This window comes from Octopus sinensis, linkage group LG11 (genome assembly GCF_006345805.1).
Source record: "Octopus sinensis linkage group LG11, ASM634580v1, whole genome shotgun sequence".
In the NCBI taxonomy this organism is placed as follows: domain Eukaryota; kingdom Metazoa; phylum Mollusca; class Cephalopoda; order Octopoda; family Octopodidae; genus Octopus; species Octopus sinensis.
The window spans coordinates 76,752,888-76,770,028 of NC_043007.1; the positions used below are offsets into that span (position 1 = coordinate 76,752,888).

A 17,141-nucleotide genomic window follows, 5' to 3' on the forward strand; every position below is an offset into this window, starting at 1 on the left:
AACATCTAGAACTCTGGTATGTATAATTTCAAAAACCCAATACTGATTAAAGTATGTGATGCAAGCTTATAAATAGCACATCAAGCCTTAAAATATCAGTCAGGATATTGGATTTTCAGAAGCTCTTGTTTTGAAGAGAAGCTGTCAGCTTGTTCAAAAAGAACAATAGATACTGAACTTGATTTACTTGAAAAAAAACTTCTTAAATGTTTTTCATGCAACCATGAAATATCTCAAACCAAAAACTAAGGGCCCATAGTTTAATTGTTATTTGTAAACTGTACATGGTTTACTTGAGTGTATTTCTCAAAGAGTAAAGTGAAATGAACATAACTGATGAGTAGGCAAGAGGAAAGAAACTAGTGTGGGGCTGTACTGAACAGCTCTTCATCTATAAAGTACTCCTTAAGAAAGTGAAACAACATTGTTAAAGTCTACTGACTGTGTGGTCTATATAAAGAAAAAAAGCATTTGATTCTATCTCTTACTGTGGATCCTAGTTTCACTATGCCTTCTGTTAGAGTCGATACCTTTAAAAGACAACATGGTCCACACAGTTATTAATAAGAACTGAAGATACTACTATAGTCACAAACAAAATTGGGATTATCAACAAAGTGACAGCTCATCTGTAATAGTTTTCATCTTGACAGTGAATCTCTTGTCAACCTTGTTGCAGAAATGCAAAAGCTGCAGGTTCAGATTTGTAGAGGAGAGAAGAATTGTCACCAACAATTTTTTTGTTCATAATCATCAACAGGATGTAATATTTCAAGTAATATTTTTGACAGCAAGAGAAATTTGGTTTTTATCACAACATTCTCATAAGATTTTATTAGGATAAGTGTTTATATTTCATAGTTAATTGAGGAAAAATTGTTGACCAGACAAGGAATACAGATATCAATGGAATTTTATCAATCCTATTGTCAATTATGAATGCTATTAGTATCTTCAAATTGAGAAGAATGTTGCATGTGTTAGTGCTGTGAGTAAAACAAGAATGACAACAAAATACCTCAACAGACTTAGAAAGATATGAGAATCAGAGCTATTCGCATTCAGTAAGACCATATCTCATGCTCATTCAGTGTCAGTGCTGACATTTGGGATACTTGCCTGAATGCTAGAGAATATTTACATCAACGACACGAAGACTATAAAAAGGAAAATATTAACCATATCTGGTAGCTTCCATATTGACAGTGTCACTGACAGGATCTATGATGACTGAAGAATAAAGACAGTTTAGATAAGCTTTGAGAATATTTACTGAACAGTAAAGGTAGAAATTAGTACAACATATCTACTGAACAGTGAAAATAATAACAACTAGAAAGTGGGTGAGAAACTCCTATGCACTTTTAAACACAGTGCTAAGTGTAGCACTATTCCTGTGAACAAAAGATAGTGGGATTAACTTGAGCAGAAATTTGGAAGAGAAACATTTATTATATTAGCAGAAAGTTTTGCCTTGGTACATAGATAAAAGATACCAACATCATTGACAGGAAGAGTAGCAAAAATGTATCCTTGGTGAGATGTAATCAAGATATCACATCCCACCATGAAGGATAAATCTTAGTTTTTACAGAACAATAAATAACTATTAAATATCTCTCAGTAAGAGAGATGAAGATAACTCTAAATCTAAACCACACTTTGACAGAAAATGTCAACTGCACCATAAAGGCATAGAAAAAAGTACCAACCACATCATCATCAGCTGTTCCAAAATATCCATAAAATACTACCTTCTTGTAATACTTGACATTGTTGTCAAAATCCAATTACAATGCTATCATCAGGAAGGATTACTCTGACAAGCATAGCAAAGGTACACTAGATACAGAATCTTAATATTTCCACACTGTTAAAAATAAGGAATACTGGTGGAACATTTCAATAAAAATTGCAATCTAATGCAAATGCAATAGATCTGATATTGTAGAGGCCAGCTGCCTAGTGAATATGAATGTCTCATCTAAAAATTGGAGTAAAAGAGAATAACTATTCTGAACTGATAAGTAACCAGAATCCTTTGCTATAGATCTTCATTTATAGCTATCAATGGTGCACTGAGCTGTGTGATAACTGATTTGTATAAAAACTTGGAAACGCTTGGATTTTCAAAGAAAGGGCAAAGTAAACTGATCAGATCCACTTCACAAGTAGTACAATGTAATTTCTAAAACATTCAAGGAACGATTCTCCTTTTGGGTTTCCTGGAGTGAACACATACAATCATGTGAACATATAGCATACAAACATAAATAGTAATCATACGAGCAAATGTTTTTGCAAAACAACCCTCACATCATTGCATGTCTGTAAGTATAACCAGATATGCACATACATAAGCAAATTCACCCAATAATTCACCAATAATTCATAAACCCCTTGAACTGTCTTGATACTAGGTTAAAAAAAATACTTTGTTAGTGGCTAGTTTTAATTCTGAAAAATACTTCAACTCAAAGAAAGAGAGGCTGTCACATGTGTTGTTCTCATTCATTTGTGTCAGCTTTTTCATAATAATGCTGATTAGTTGAAATATGTTATTGAAGCAGTGTTGGATTCCTTTCGTGTTACCAACCCTTATTTTTCAAGTAAAGGGTGAGATGGGTCTTCATTCCACTTGTCTTTGAAAGTGCTGACCCTCAGGGGGTAATTTGTTGTCAACAAACATCCACTGTCCACGACTCAGCACTTATTTGTGTGAAAAGCAGAATGTAAACACAATCTCTTTCTCATATGCACAAACACATGTGTGTGAATTGTATCACCCAGCTATTAACTTGATATTGGCTCATAGATATTTGTAAAGGAGTTTCCTACATGTATGTTTTGTTACAATTTATTTACATGGAAAGGTATCATTGAAAAATTAATGCTTCAGTCACAAAACAATGATGAGTTTTAACAATATTCTCATTGTTAATCTTAACTGTCATTGGTTTTTCCAACTGAAGAATACACTGAAATTGTGTTTCCTCCACTTAGCACATTATCTCTTCCAAAGTAAACATTGTTAAAAATAGTTTGTTGAATGTGTGTGTGTGTGTGGGGGGGGGGGGGGAATTACAAAAGAAAGAGAAAAAGCAAAAATACAATATTGCCTTGTTTGTGAAACTACTTGAAATTTTGTAGTGTTGGTATGAATGCGTATGTCTGTAAATGAAAATTTTGTTTGTTTGGATAGATAATGAGTGCATATGTATTGAGTAAGTACAGAATTCTTAGTATCTCTTGATTTTTAACAAGACTTGACTATGTGGCACTTTGTGCAAGTGTCTTCTACTACAGCCTTCGGCTAACCAAAGCCTTGTGAGTGTCTTTGGTAAACAGAAAGGCAGAAAGAACCCATCGTATATATGCATGTATACGTTTTATTGTCTCCTTGCCTTGACTTTCTGTGATTGTTGTAAATGAGTGCCACTGTCATGCAAGCTGTGTTCTTCATTTCCAGCCTTCCTTAAAAACATGTCTGGTCATGGGGAAATATTACCTTACTTGCAAACAGTTGAGAGTTAGTGATAAGAAGGCATCTCCTCATGGAAAATCCACCTCTACAGATTCTGTTTGATCTATGTGGACATGGAAAAGTGGACATTTAAAATGATAATGAGGATGATGACATCTGATTTGTTAGTAGATGTAGGGAAGAAGCTAGGCATGCCTTCAGTAAATTGAGAGTCAGCCACTATTTCTCTAGATAATTGACAGACCATAGTTAGAAATCACTAACTGCTGTTTTCTGAAGTGTGTGGCATACAGTAACTTTCCAGTGTTTTATTTCTAAATATTTTGTTTATGAGGCCAAAAGTTTTATTTGATTTCCTCTACTTGGTGTCTTCTCCACCAGTAATTTATGGTAGTTTTTCATTCAATATGCCTAATTAGTTTACATTAACTTTCTCTATCACTGCAGTCATCTTTATTTTGTATTTTTCTCTTGAGTTGTGGAAATAACTGTATAAAAAATAAAATGAAAAATAAATGAATAAATAAATAAAAAAACTTGTGTACAAATACATGATGGAATCAGATAATTGGTGAAAAGATTGATTAACAATCTTTGAATTTGAATCTTGCAAAAATTTATTTTGTCTTCTATCAATCTAGAATCTTATGTAATAGCAAGCATGCAAAGATTGTTTGCTTTCAAATATATTACCATTTCTCTATCTTTTTAAGGCAATAATAGTTCTTTACTTATGCTGTGTAGTTAACATCACCATTATTTTGTCTGTTATATTGTTGTTCACAACTTTCATTATGTTTGTATATTCTGCATTTTTAAATACTTGAATATATACTTTTTAAAATACAGATGGTTGTGTGATTAAGAGGCTCACTTTGCAACCATGTGGCTTTTGACTCAGTCCTACAGCCCATCATCTTAGGCAATTGTCTTTGACTAGTCCTTTGAGTGAATTTGGTAGATGGAAACTGTGTAGAAGCCTGTTGTGTGTGTTTGTATTTCCCTCTCTTCCTGTTTGACCGGTGTTGGTTTGTTTACATCCCTGTAACTTAGCAGTTTGACAAGAGAGGCTAATAGAATAAGTACCAGACTCTGAAAATAAAACGTGTACTGGGGATGATTTGTTTGACTAAAACCCTTTAATGCAGTGTCCCAGCATGGCCACAGACTGAGACAAGCAAAAAATAAAAACTTATGTAAGTCAATCATATGAATCTGCTCACATTTTGATAATTATCCCTTCTGCTCATTCAAACACATCTTTACTAATGTAGATAAGATACCATTTTATAAATAATACATCAATGCAGGTACATATTAAATATGATAATCCTTTTCTTTTTCTGGGTTCAGCAATTAGTCTGTGGCTATAGTAGGGCACCACCTTTAAGGTGCTTAATTCTTAACTGGTGCTTATTTTATCAGCTACAAAAGGATGCACAACAAAGCTGAAATGTGCAATCATTTGTAGACTTTGTGGAAAATACTGTAATATAAATTATCTTCCACTAATAATATATATATATATATATATATATATATATATATATATATATAATATATATATATATATATATATAAAATATAATATTAGTAAAAGTGAATGGTTTAGTGATTAGGATGTGGGATTGTAATATCATAGTTTCAATTATGCATTATGTTCTTGAGCAAATCACTTCGTTTTACATTGTTCCACTTCACTCAGCTGGTAAAAATGAGTAATCCTCCGACTGACTGGCACCCCATTATAGATATTTGCTAGAGAAACTGGGAAACCGGTCCTATGCTCCTGAGAGTGTAATGTGGACTAACTAATGAGATATATTATTATGACTGACAACAAACAAAAATAATAACAAAAATGATTTTAGAGATATTAAAAAAAACCCTTCCAATTTTTATGAAATAAATGGTAAACTATAGCAATAACCATTATCTCTAAAATTAAAGATTGATCGTGAAATTGAGATCTCAGCAATTTTGATGATAATATGACAAATATCCTAAATAAGTTTACTACACTAAACCAGAAAAAAAAGATCAATTTGGAATCATTAAAAGTCAATGTCAAGCTAATCAATATTATCTAACAATTTATATGTGTCAGTGGAAGTTGAAAGTATCAACCTATACTTGCTGTATAGGTTCTCTATTTTTTATGTTTGTGCATCAGAAAGAATGACTCGAAGGAGAAAGTGCTGCACTTGAGGGTAGAAAATGGTTTGTAAGTTTTTAGTCTATTGAAATTATCGTGTTCCTAGGAAAGATACTTGAATTATATTTACCTTGCTAAGAGCAGTTCTCTTTTTACATAATTAAGAACCTTATTAGTTATGTATAAAATTAAGAGCACTTTATTATTTTCTTTGGAGGGTCATTATATGACAGTAACAAGCATATGTGCTGATTCTATTTCACTTCTTACTAATAGTCAATTTGTTAGTATTTAACTTCTTAACTAATCAATTGTTTCATCATTTGTTCAGTCAATCACTCAGTTAACTTGATCTGTCAGGAAGACAAACATGAAGCAGAGAGAGCATTGAAAGGATTTTGATAAACCTAGCTGATAGATAAATTGGCCATGTAATTAACCAAACAGTCGATTAATTTATTGGTTAAATGTTAATGAATTGACTAATAATAATGATAATAATAAATCTAACTAGGTCCCACCTGCAAGGTCATGTACTGTTTATCTTGATATAAGATCACCATGTCGTGCACATCTAGTTGTGATGTATGTGTCTGGTGTACCCTTATCATATGGGTAGTCATGATGAGCATATTGGGCTTCATATATTTGTACCCCAGTGGCACTTTGATGGCATGCACCACTCTCTCACTCAATAATAGTAATAATTAGAAGGGCCATCCATCTATAGAAATCATGCCAAAAGAGACAAATGCTGGCCAGCTCCTGTCAAACTGTCCAACCCATGCCAGCATAGAAAATTGACATTAATCGATGATGATGAGGACTCTTTCATAAATATTTGTGATATCATAAGTTGATTGTTGCAGCATAGGTTTTCATGAAACAAACTTAGGTAGTTTAACAAATGATGAGTCAGAGAGTTTTTGTGAGTATGGGTAAACTCTAGAATCTGAGGAAACTAGTGATGATCTGCATCAGTAATAGCTAATCAGCTGGATAACTAGATAGATTTCAATAAATTCATTTGCTATGATGACTGTGAAACTAGTGTTTGAGGCCCTTCATCTGACAGTGATGAGAAAGGAAGTGTTGTTGTTTGTGTTGGTGCTTCAAACCCAAACAACAACAACAACACTTTTTTCTATGTTTCTCATTCTCATCAGAAGATCTCAGTTGAAGACACACAATTAGCACTTCAAGTGCCTGAAAACCTTTTGAAACATCAAGTGTATAACACTTATATTTGTCCATATCCTGAACTCAAAATATTTTAGTTTAAATTATCATCATCAATAATAAAAAGAATATTGAAAATATTTGCCCCACTTGCTGTTTAATAACTGCTCCATTTTTAAATGAAAGATATAACTGATTGATGTTTATTGGCACTAGTACTGTGTTTCTGATAAAAAAGACACTGAGCCCTCAATCAATCTAACTTTAATAGTTACTATTGTGTATATAGCTCATTACTTTAGCAATAGTGATGGTGGTTGTTGGGAATCTACTTGGTAAATGCATTTTGTGCATGCTAGTAATAATAATGATTTTAAATTGGTGTCTTTTGTAGGAGGGAGTAGTGGATGTTATTTAAGAACTCATCATTAAACATTTGAATAAGCCCCAGAACACTCTGAAACTTCATGGTAAAAGTTGTGAATAAAATAAAACAAAAAAGTTGGTTGGGCCAGATGGCTAATGTGTCTTTCTTGGAACATCTTCATATTAATAAATAAAAAAAAGAAGAAAAAACTAGTTTTTACATCCTTTCAGACTAAAGTTAGTTGCAGTCAAATGTTAAGAGAAAATTTACAGAATTTATTTACCAAGAATATAGCATACAAGAACCAACAATAGGATAGTTGAGCCACTTCAACAACTACATTGAAGCTCTTTGCTGAGTCCTCATTTGCTCCTGAAGCTACATATGTAATTGGGAACAAAATCATTCCAAAGATTTGCACCTGAATTCTCAAAGGAAAGAAAAATATTTTTTAATGTATGTTTTCATCATCATCATTGTTTCATTGTCCACTTTTCCTTGCATGCATAAGTCAAGTGAAGTTTATTGAGGCAGATTTTCTATGACTGGATGCCCTCCTGTTGCCAGCCCTCACCTGTATCCATGTAAAATAATATTTCTCCATGGCCAAACATGTTTTTGAAGAATATTAGAAATGAATGACACTTCTTGCTTCTATACACTCTTCTGTCTCTCTGTCTTGTTTTCTGTGTCTTTCCTTGTTTCACTATCTCTTATTCTTCCCTGTCTCAATGCCTTTTGCCCCTCTTATTCTTCTTTCTCACACTCTATTTCCCCTTTTTTACTCTTTCACTATTTCTTCCCTTCTCTTTTTTTCGCTGTTACCTCTTGTGTTTGTGTCTCTTTCTGGAATTACAACCAATTTTGTTTCTTCGTTTTTAACTTCAGTTAAGGAATTTGAAAAACCATATAAAAAGTAACATGTCATGATCACAAAATATTTGCTACCAGGAGTCTTTGCCTTTGGAAATAACTAATCCTGATAATAATTCTGATTGTGCTCATTTTCTTTTTTATTCCTTACTTTTGTTTTCCTGTTAGCCATAAAATAATCAAGCCATCAATATATATAGTATAAAGTTATAAGTACTGGAAAATGCTAGTTTATATTTTTTATATCATCCTCTCTAAATTGAAATTTTGCCCTTTCCATTGTTGTATACTCTAGATGTGTTCTAGAGTGTACCAAGTTTATGGCCCCTGGATTGCTTTAGCTTTATTCCCTTAGATTGATAATACCCTTGGGAAATTAATAAATATTACAAATTCCATTACTTTATCTGCTGACGTAAATAGAACAGATCACTCATTGATGGATACTTCTGATCAAATAACTGACTCTACTTACAACAGTCATAAATTGTGTGTTTAGATTTTGAATTTAAGTCATGGCATTCTCATTTAAATAGCGTGAAGTGAGTCATGAGAGCTTTAGCTGCTCCAGTAATCAGGTTTGGCCACTATGTAACTGCTCCCTCATTAGCTTATGAACTGTTTGTTGATAAGGAAGATAATAATGTTACTAATCGTGGTAGTGATGGTAATGATACTGTTATTAATGTTTTAAGTCTTAAATGGCATATTTTTGTATTTCTAGTTTAATAGTGCTGATTTTATTTTTGTTATAGTATGTGTAGTTACTTTTCAAATGTGTGTGTGTGTAAAAGCTTATATCTTGTAGATTTTTACTTTGAAATAGATCACCATCTACAGTGATGATATTTTAAATTAACATTTAAAAAAAAAATTATTTGCATTTAATTTTCAGATCAGATAAGATTGAAGTTGTCACTGAGTCCTTTGCAATTACAAAAACTTCAAAATGAAAGACCAGGTAAGCAGATTGCATTCTTCTTATATTAAACTGAAGTACACACAACCATGCATGCTTGTGCACACACGCACACACACACACACACACACACACACACATTTTGTGCAACATGTTCTTACATAGAAATGATTAAACATATGCTTTATGGTATATTGTGTAATTTTTATCACTTCCTAATTGCCAAATTAACACCAACAGGATGATTTATTCTAGATACTTATTGGGTGAGAGGGACTGATAACAGGAGATTTTTGGTTGTTATAAAAATAGTCTGAGGAAGTGTGTGTGTGTGTGTATGTGTGCACATGTACGCATGCACATACTCTGTTTCTGCCTGAAGATTCTGTAAAGAGAGAAAGCTATATAGAGATATGTTGTTGACTGAGCCAGAGCTGATGGAACCCTATTAAGTTGAAGTAGAGCAAAGTTAGAAGTATATTTATATAGAGAGTGAATTAAATCCTATTTCTGTTTGAAATGAAAACCCTTTACATTCTGCTTAGTGTTATAGACAAGCTACAAAAACTAGATATTTGTCTCTACTCTGCAAGAGTCTTACTCCACCCCCAAGAAACCCCCTTGGCAAAGGATGGTATTTTGGGGGATTAACCATATTAATAAGCACTAACAACTTTTCACTCTTGCTTACTCTTCCCAGAGTTGATACACAGGTTGCAGCAGTTGGAGCTAGAGTTTTAATACAATTAGATATTGTAATTAATAAATAATTAAACCTTGATATTGATGTGCTTGCATGACATTCTGATTTTTTTTCAATTAAGGGCAGTTAACCTTATATAAACATTGTTATGCATTTTGCCTATGGTGATAGCATAACCCCTGCTAGAAATTTGATGAATGAAACAATTTAGTGAGAGCATCTAGCTCATTGGTTCTCCACCAGGGTCTATGTGACCCTTGGGGATCCATATAAGATTTTGTTGCTAAAATTTGTGCAATAAACTAGTTATACTTCTTCAATATACAAAATATTTTAACAATTTTTTGTTATACAATTCCTAATATTATTTAATTCTAAAAGTAAAATAGGATTTTTTATCCATCAAATGATGTATAAGAAATAAAGGTCCAACCAAGCAAAACAGGTATCAGAGAGGGGTCCATGGGTAAAAATATGTTTGAGAACTGCTGGTCCTGCTGGTTACTCAGTCTACTTTATTTTCTTCATTTTGCAGCATACTAATTTAAAGATGGGGTAAGTGGTGGAAGTACATTGAATAAGTAGCCTGCAGTACACTATGTCTAGGAAAAAAAAAAAGAGACTGATTAGTCATGGTTGGAATGTTTTTGATTGTAGGTCTGCTCAATCAGGGTAGACCTGTGCACTAAACAAAAACAACAAAGACAGTCATGATAAATGAAGCCAAACTATTATGATGCTTTTGTCATTTATAAAGGTAGCACAGCTCTTTAATTAGGATTCGTGTTGTTAGTCAGCTGTTTGATTACTTCCCAACTCCATGTAGTTTCTGTTTAGCTATATAATTAGCAAGTATGTAGTAACTAGTAAAAGCAGAAGGCTCTGTGTGTTATATTTTAACCATTTCTCTATATATGCCATGCTAACTCATCCAACAATAACCAAATACATACCCTGTGTCCAGAGTATGTATGTAACGTGTTCTTTATTATACAAGAGTCATAAAATCCAAAATTAATAAATTTTGATTAATGGGAATGATGAAAACATTTTACCAAACAATTGTAAATACAGAAACCAGAAGTTATTTAGTTTTCAATTTCTAACGCTTGCTCTGACAATATGACTCTGGTGCAATTAAAAGTCTAATTATAAATAAATGCAGTGAAAACCAGTTATGCACAATTCTCTGAAAATATATCTAATTCTGTCCATGTATTCTGGCCATAGAAATTTGGAGAAGATAATGCAAGCCTATATCAGATGGAAAGTCATTCATAAGTGCGGGTCAAGTTATTCAGTAACTGTTGACTTCACAATAACAATAGCCTGTTGAGAAGAGCTGAGAATGAGTCAGCGAGCAGCAGGCACACTATATCAGTCAACAGTCAGTGGTGATGGAACATTTTCATCATATCTGTTAACTGCACTGTAAAAAAAAAAAAAGGAAGATAAAATGAAAAAAAAGTAACAAAATTCACCAGATTGATTTATGTTAATTTGTTCATAACAGGAATTAAAACAGTTAGGTAGATTTTGATGTTTAGAGGAAACAATTCAGAAAAAAAAAAAAAAAAAAAAGTTCAAATGCAGGTAAGTTATACGATAACATTTCAGATACCTATAAATTAATCATGAACTGAACGAAATACTAGGATATACTTTTGGCCAACTAATTTTAGAGAAATAAACTAACTGAAGTGAGAAACGAAGATAGCAAAGACGATTATAAGAAGAAAATATTACATAAAATTATAGTTACTCTTGGGCTGCTAATAACTGACTGGTGTATGCTGCTGCGGCCATGAGTCAGTAAGAGTGGGTGTTCAGTTAACTGAATGATTGCCTCTTAATGTTATATGGGATGATAGCCAGCCGTGTAGAAAGTAATTATTCATTTGTTTGTTTATTTCTTGATTACTGGCTTGTGATTAAGAATTTTCTTCGAAGTATTGGGTTCAGTACCACTATGCATCACTTCGTACAAGTGCTGGTTTTTTACATTATTTACATTCAACGGATATTTGTCCTCATCTTGTTTGTTGTTAAAACAACATTTCAGCTGATATACCCTCCAGCCTTCTTCAGGTGTCTTGGGGAAATTTCGAACCTGGGTTCTCATTCCTAAGGTATTTTTTTATGTTATTATTATTATTGTTATTGTTCAGGTCACTGCTTGGAATCAAACTTGGAATCTTGGGTTTAGTAGCCTGTGCTCTTAACCACAGTGAACAATAATAGTAATAATAATAATAATAATAATTTTGAAAAATACCTTAGGAATGAGAACCCTGGTTCGAAATTTCCCCAAGACACCTGAAGAAGGCTGGAGGGTATACCAGCCGAAACATTGTGTTAACAACAAACAAGATGAGGACAAATATCTGTCGAATGTAAATAATGTGCATAATTCCTCATCTCTTAAATATAGAACTGTTTGTTTTTTGTTGCTGTTTTTTTTTAAATCAAAGTTTTAGTTGAATCATTCTTTGTGAGTGAAAGTGAGTTGATAGAAATTGTGCAGAAACCCATCAAATGAACAGTTTCTTGTTATTCAAAAGAACAACTTGTTACACATTGTATTATATTGTGGTTGGAGATTATATTAAAGGGGCATGTTTCTGTGGAATGCTCAGTCCTTGGTATTATATTACTATGAATAAGTACATCTTTTGAAAGATCATGTCACACACATGTAATTTTATATAGTATTAATAATGATTAATCAAAGATGTTTAGTTTCATAAATCAAATTGAAAATCTTTATCAATCAATCAATTGGTTAATGAACTAAATAAGCTGAATAATGATGATTCATCAGTTTTTAAGAACTACGTGTTCAAGAGAAGGTAAAACAGATGCCTGTTAACATTTGAGACTAACTGTAAATGAAAAGAAGAATTAATCTCAAGAATCAAGAATTCTCTGGAATTCTTGATCTCATTAAGAAAAGCTTTTGTTTTTCTTGCTCAAGAAACAGACAGACAGCTGTAGACTCTTGTATCCTACACACATGTACGCACACGTGTGTGTGAGTGCATGTGTCTGTGCTTTGCCCTTGCCAAAGCACAATGTATCACCTTGATTCCATGATTCTGCTTGAAGATTATGTTAAAGATATGTGCCTTTGAAATACTCAGATATATGGGGGTTGGCTGAAAAGTTTATAGGCTGGAATCTGACCAAATGTTATATTTCAACACAGTCTCCTTTGCAGTCCACACACTTCTATCTGTGTTGCAGTACTTGGATCCCATTGGTGAAGAAGCTTTCATCTTGTTGGTCAAAAAAGTCATCAACAGCAGATATGATGCCCTCATCATTGCGATACTGGTTCCCAGCCAAATGTTTTTCATGCTGGTAAACAGATGATAGTCAGATGGGGACAAATCAGGAGAATGATGCACAGCAGTCATTGAATCCAAGAACTTGTGTGCTGGAGCAAGACTCTTTCATCAGTTTTCCTGGTTGTTCGGTCTTGGTGGTCTTTTGTAACTATCTCAGCAAATTGGAATAGTTCTTTCCATTGATAGTTTGACTCTTTTCAAGATAGTTGATAAACACAGTATCTTTTGCATTCCCAAAAGCAAAGGCCATCACCTTCCATGCAAATGAAATGACCTTGGCCTTTTTGGAGCAGTTGAGGAGGGGGTGTTTCCATTGCCTAGATTGTCTCTAGCTCGGTGATGAATCCAACACTGGATAAGGAAACATTCAAGGAAACCAGTTGGATATGCCTCAAACAGTGTTAGATTTTCCCAGGATGTGACCAACCTGGTGTACTTTTCATCAGGTGTCAGAAGACATGGCACCCACTGAGGTGATATCTTCATCATGCCAAGTTGATTGTGCAAACTATTCTCAACTCTCTCATGGAATATGCTAATAGCACTGGCTATTTTATTTATAGTCAACTACCTATCATTCATCACCATATGGTGAACACTATCAATGTTTTTGGTGGAAGTTGCAGGATACCCAGACTTTGGATCATCTTCAAGACTCTTTCTTCTCCCAAATTCAGCTACCCACACTTTTGCACTGTTGATAAAGCTGGAGCATCATCTCCTAATGTAGCAACCATGTCAACATCAATGTCCTTGGGGGCTAAACATTTTTTCTGCAGATACTTGATAATACCATGATTCCAAATTTGATCTATTTTCAAGAGAAATTGCTATTAGTTACATTTGAAGTCTTTGAATAGTCAGATATAGGGATTACCTGGAATGAAACAATGCAGTTATTAATAAGAAGTACTGATATTAATGCCTACAAGATTTCACAGCTCTAGCATCACTATTCCATAGTCAGCTTTTGAACTTTTCACCCCACCCTTGTATATTATAATATAGTTAATATATCTCTTAATTGAACGATTATAACACATGTTCATTAAATGAACATATAAGCCTGTAAAGAGATGCCATCTTTATACATACACAAATTATATATTTTTATCACCTGCAGTCTGGATATGATATTTAGTTTCACCGTCATCAACGTCATCATTGTTTAATGTCTGTTTTCCATATTGGCATGAGGTAGCACCAAGCTCCAATGTCGGTTTTGGCATGGTTTCTTGATGTCCTTAATTCCAACAACTTTACAGAGTGTACTGGATACTTTTTTATATGGCACCAGCACTAGTGATGTCATCAAGTAACTCACAAGTCAAGGCACTTCAATTGATCAGGAAGTAGAATCAAGGAGTTGACTTTATGCAGGTGATTAGGGGGTTAAAGTATGAGAGTGGGGCAGTTTATTTAATGAATTTAATCTTTGATTTATTATGGTATTTACAATAATTTAGATTTATGAGGACAGTTGCCAGACTAACTACAGTATAATATTTATATCTTGTTCTTTTTAAATTTCATGTTCAAATCCTACTGAACTCACTTCACCTTTTATTCTTTTGTTGTTCATAAAATAGAACTAGTGTTCCTAAAGTAATATATTCTTAGTGAACAAATTGACTTTCTATCAAGTCAAATAGAATAAAAAATAAAAATATTTAGCTATTAAGAAGCTTGCTCATCACAGGATGGAAATTGAACCTAATTAGTATCAATCAATTTTAAAGAAAGTGAAATAAAAAAAATTTTAAACAAGCACTATTATGTTCATTTTTGCTTTATTTTGTATTATATATTGTTATCAAAGTAACCCGGCTGTAGATATACGATGAAAGACAGATTCTGATACTTAGTAATATATAATTGTGTGTGTGTGTGTGTGTGTGTGTGTGTACAAAATGAAACAAAAGTGAATATAATGGTATATGTGTGTGCTTTAAATGTCTATCATGTCTGTATCAAATTACAATCTCTAATGAAATATCTTGTAAATTAATAATTCATCTGATACTTATTTAGTTCAATAACTGATTTATTAATAAAGGTTTTCAATTTGATTTCTGAAACTAAACATCGTTCATTAATCACTTTTAATATTTTGCACAATTACATGCTTGTGACAGGTTGTCTTTCAATACTAGCTTCTTTCCTTTATTTTGATTTGTTACTTTGTTTCATTATATTTGTAGAGCTGAGTTTTATGACTGGTTGCAAGGAACACCATCTTGATGTTAGTAACTTAGATGTGGACTGTTCTGATAAAGAGGTGGAGGAAAAAAACAAAGACAACATCGTACATGCCAACAACACTGATAGTACCGGCCTTATTGAGCAGCAGGAACACAGTGGCACTAAGGCAGACAAGGAAGAAGAAGTGGAGGAGGAGGAGGAGGGGGAGGAGAACATCACTGACAGTGCCGATCAAGATCAAAAGATGTCTCTGAAAGAAATTAGGAACCAAATGCCTGTGACAGTCTTTAGAAGTAAGTCATTTGCTGGCATGGCAAATGCGCGTCCAAGATCTGCTCCAGGTACTCCTGTACTCGGGGAAACTTTGCGTAGGAGCCCGCGGGTTTATACGCAAACTCCACAGAGGTCTAAAAGGCTGGGGCTTGGAAGTTATAAGCCACCTAAAATTCCTAAATTACCTCAACCCAGCCGTGCAGTCTTGATGTTTGAAAGTGTCAAAAAAGGAATCAAGTAAGTACACATTTTGTTGTTTATATTATTCTTAATAAAAATGCTATGAGAGTCTTCTGGGAGACATTCCAAGCAGGCTCCCTCTTTAAAGAAAAGTTTAGAGATAAAATGTTAATTGCTAGTAAACTTTTACCTATTTTTTGACAGATGTTGAAATAATGATAACTCTTATGTTATAGTTATTTATTTCATGTCTTTTTTTTTTGTCTTCAATGTGTTTTGAAATTTGGAGCTTGACCATGGATTCTTGTGCATACGTTATGGACTGGTTCTCTCTTTTTGTCAATATTATTATGACAATAGTGGTTGATGTATCTGTTCCTTCCATGCCCATAGCTGTACTCATAATAACTATTTAACTAATTAATGAAGTAGCACATTGATCTTTCAAATCTACCCTCAATTCTAAACTTTCAGATCATCTTTTTTTGTGACCATTGCAGAGCTTTGAGTCATATTTAAACAGACAGGACAGCACTGGGTAATCAAAATTGTCTAACAGAGATCATAGAAAGACTTTTGGCCTCACTGAAGTATGATGTTCGTGTAGATGTTCAGATGGCCTTTTAATCATTGAATTTAACATCATATGCTGTAGGTGCATTCAATAACAGCAACTATAACAAATTTAAGCCATGTATTTGTCTCATTGCACATTATTTCATTCAGAATATGGAAAATGTTTTTAGGAAATAGCTTTTCTAATAGTAAAGCAAACATAGTAAAAGATGATGTCCTTAACCCTGTAGCATTTAGATTACTCTGTCAAATGTTATGCTTATGTATTCTCATTGCTTTGAATTTGTCATGCATTATCTCATAAATTCAAGATTTCACTGATGTAATTGTTTGTATTTAGAATGACATTGTAGGGTAGGTGTAAGAAGCTTGCATTAGCTTGTTTTGAACATAAAACAGGTATAATATTTGGGCCATATATGGTCAGTTTAAATTCAAAAGAATTAAGAGATGTTTGGCTTTTATTAAATCTATGGTTGTATTCAGCTGTTCTCTTTGATATATTTACTTTCAGAGAATTCATAATGGCTACTCAAGATGACATCATTCAGCTTAAAAGCCGTGATACTAACACATCTACTGCTCAGGTATTTTAACTAATATTTTTTCAAACCTCATTATTACTGTATGAAATTGTCAAGTGGTGATATGGCAGCAGTGGTAGAGCACTTTGCAGTAGTTTTGTGTTTCTATACCCTGAGTTCAAATGTCAAAGGTGTTGACTTCTATCCTTCAAATATCAATAAAATAGGTACCACAAATATTCCGAGACTTCATTTATTAATCTGTTTTACCCTTTCCCCATAAAGGTTGGCTTTGTGCTAAGTTAAGATCATTATTTTACCAGTATAGATCATATCTTACTGTAGAAAAATATATTCCA

The 17,141-nt window shown here is 33.2% G+C and overlaps 1 protein-coding gene across 4 annotated transcripts in view; it reads left to right on the top strand.

Annotated features, from left to right (window-relative positions):
• LOC115217477 (rho family-interacting cell polarization regulator 2) overlaps positions 1-17,141 on the top strand; it is a 205,528-nt gene that overhangs the window by 131,953 nt on the left and 56,434 nt on the right. For all 4 annotated transcript variants that reach the window (XM_036507754.1, XM_036507755.1, XM_036507752.1 and 1 more), the window contains 3 exons: positions 8,954-9,019; positions 15,229-15,739; positions 16,773-16,845. In XM_036507754.1, coding sequence (XP_036363647.1) covers positions 15,240-15,739; positions 16,773-16,845 — 573 coding nt within the window. In that variant the 5' untranslated portion in view covers positions 8,954-9,019; positions 15,229-15,239. The remainder of the gene's footprint in view (positions 1-8,953; positions 9,020-15,228; positions 15,740-16,772; positions 16,846-17,141) is intronic.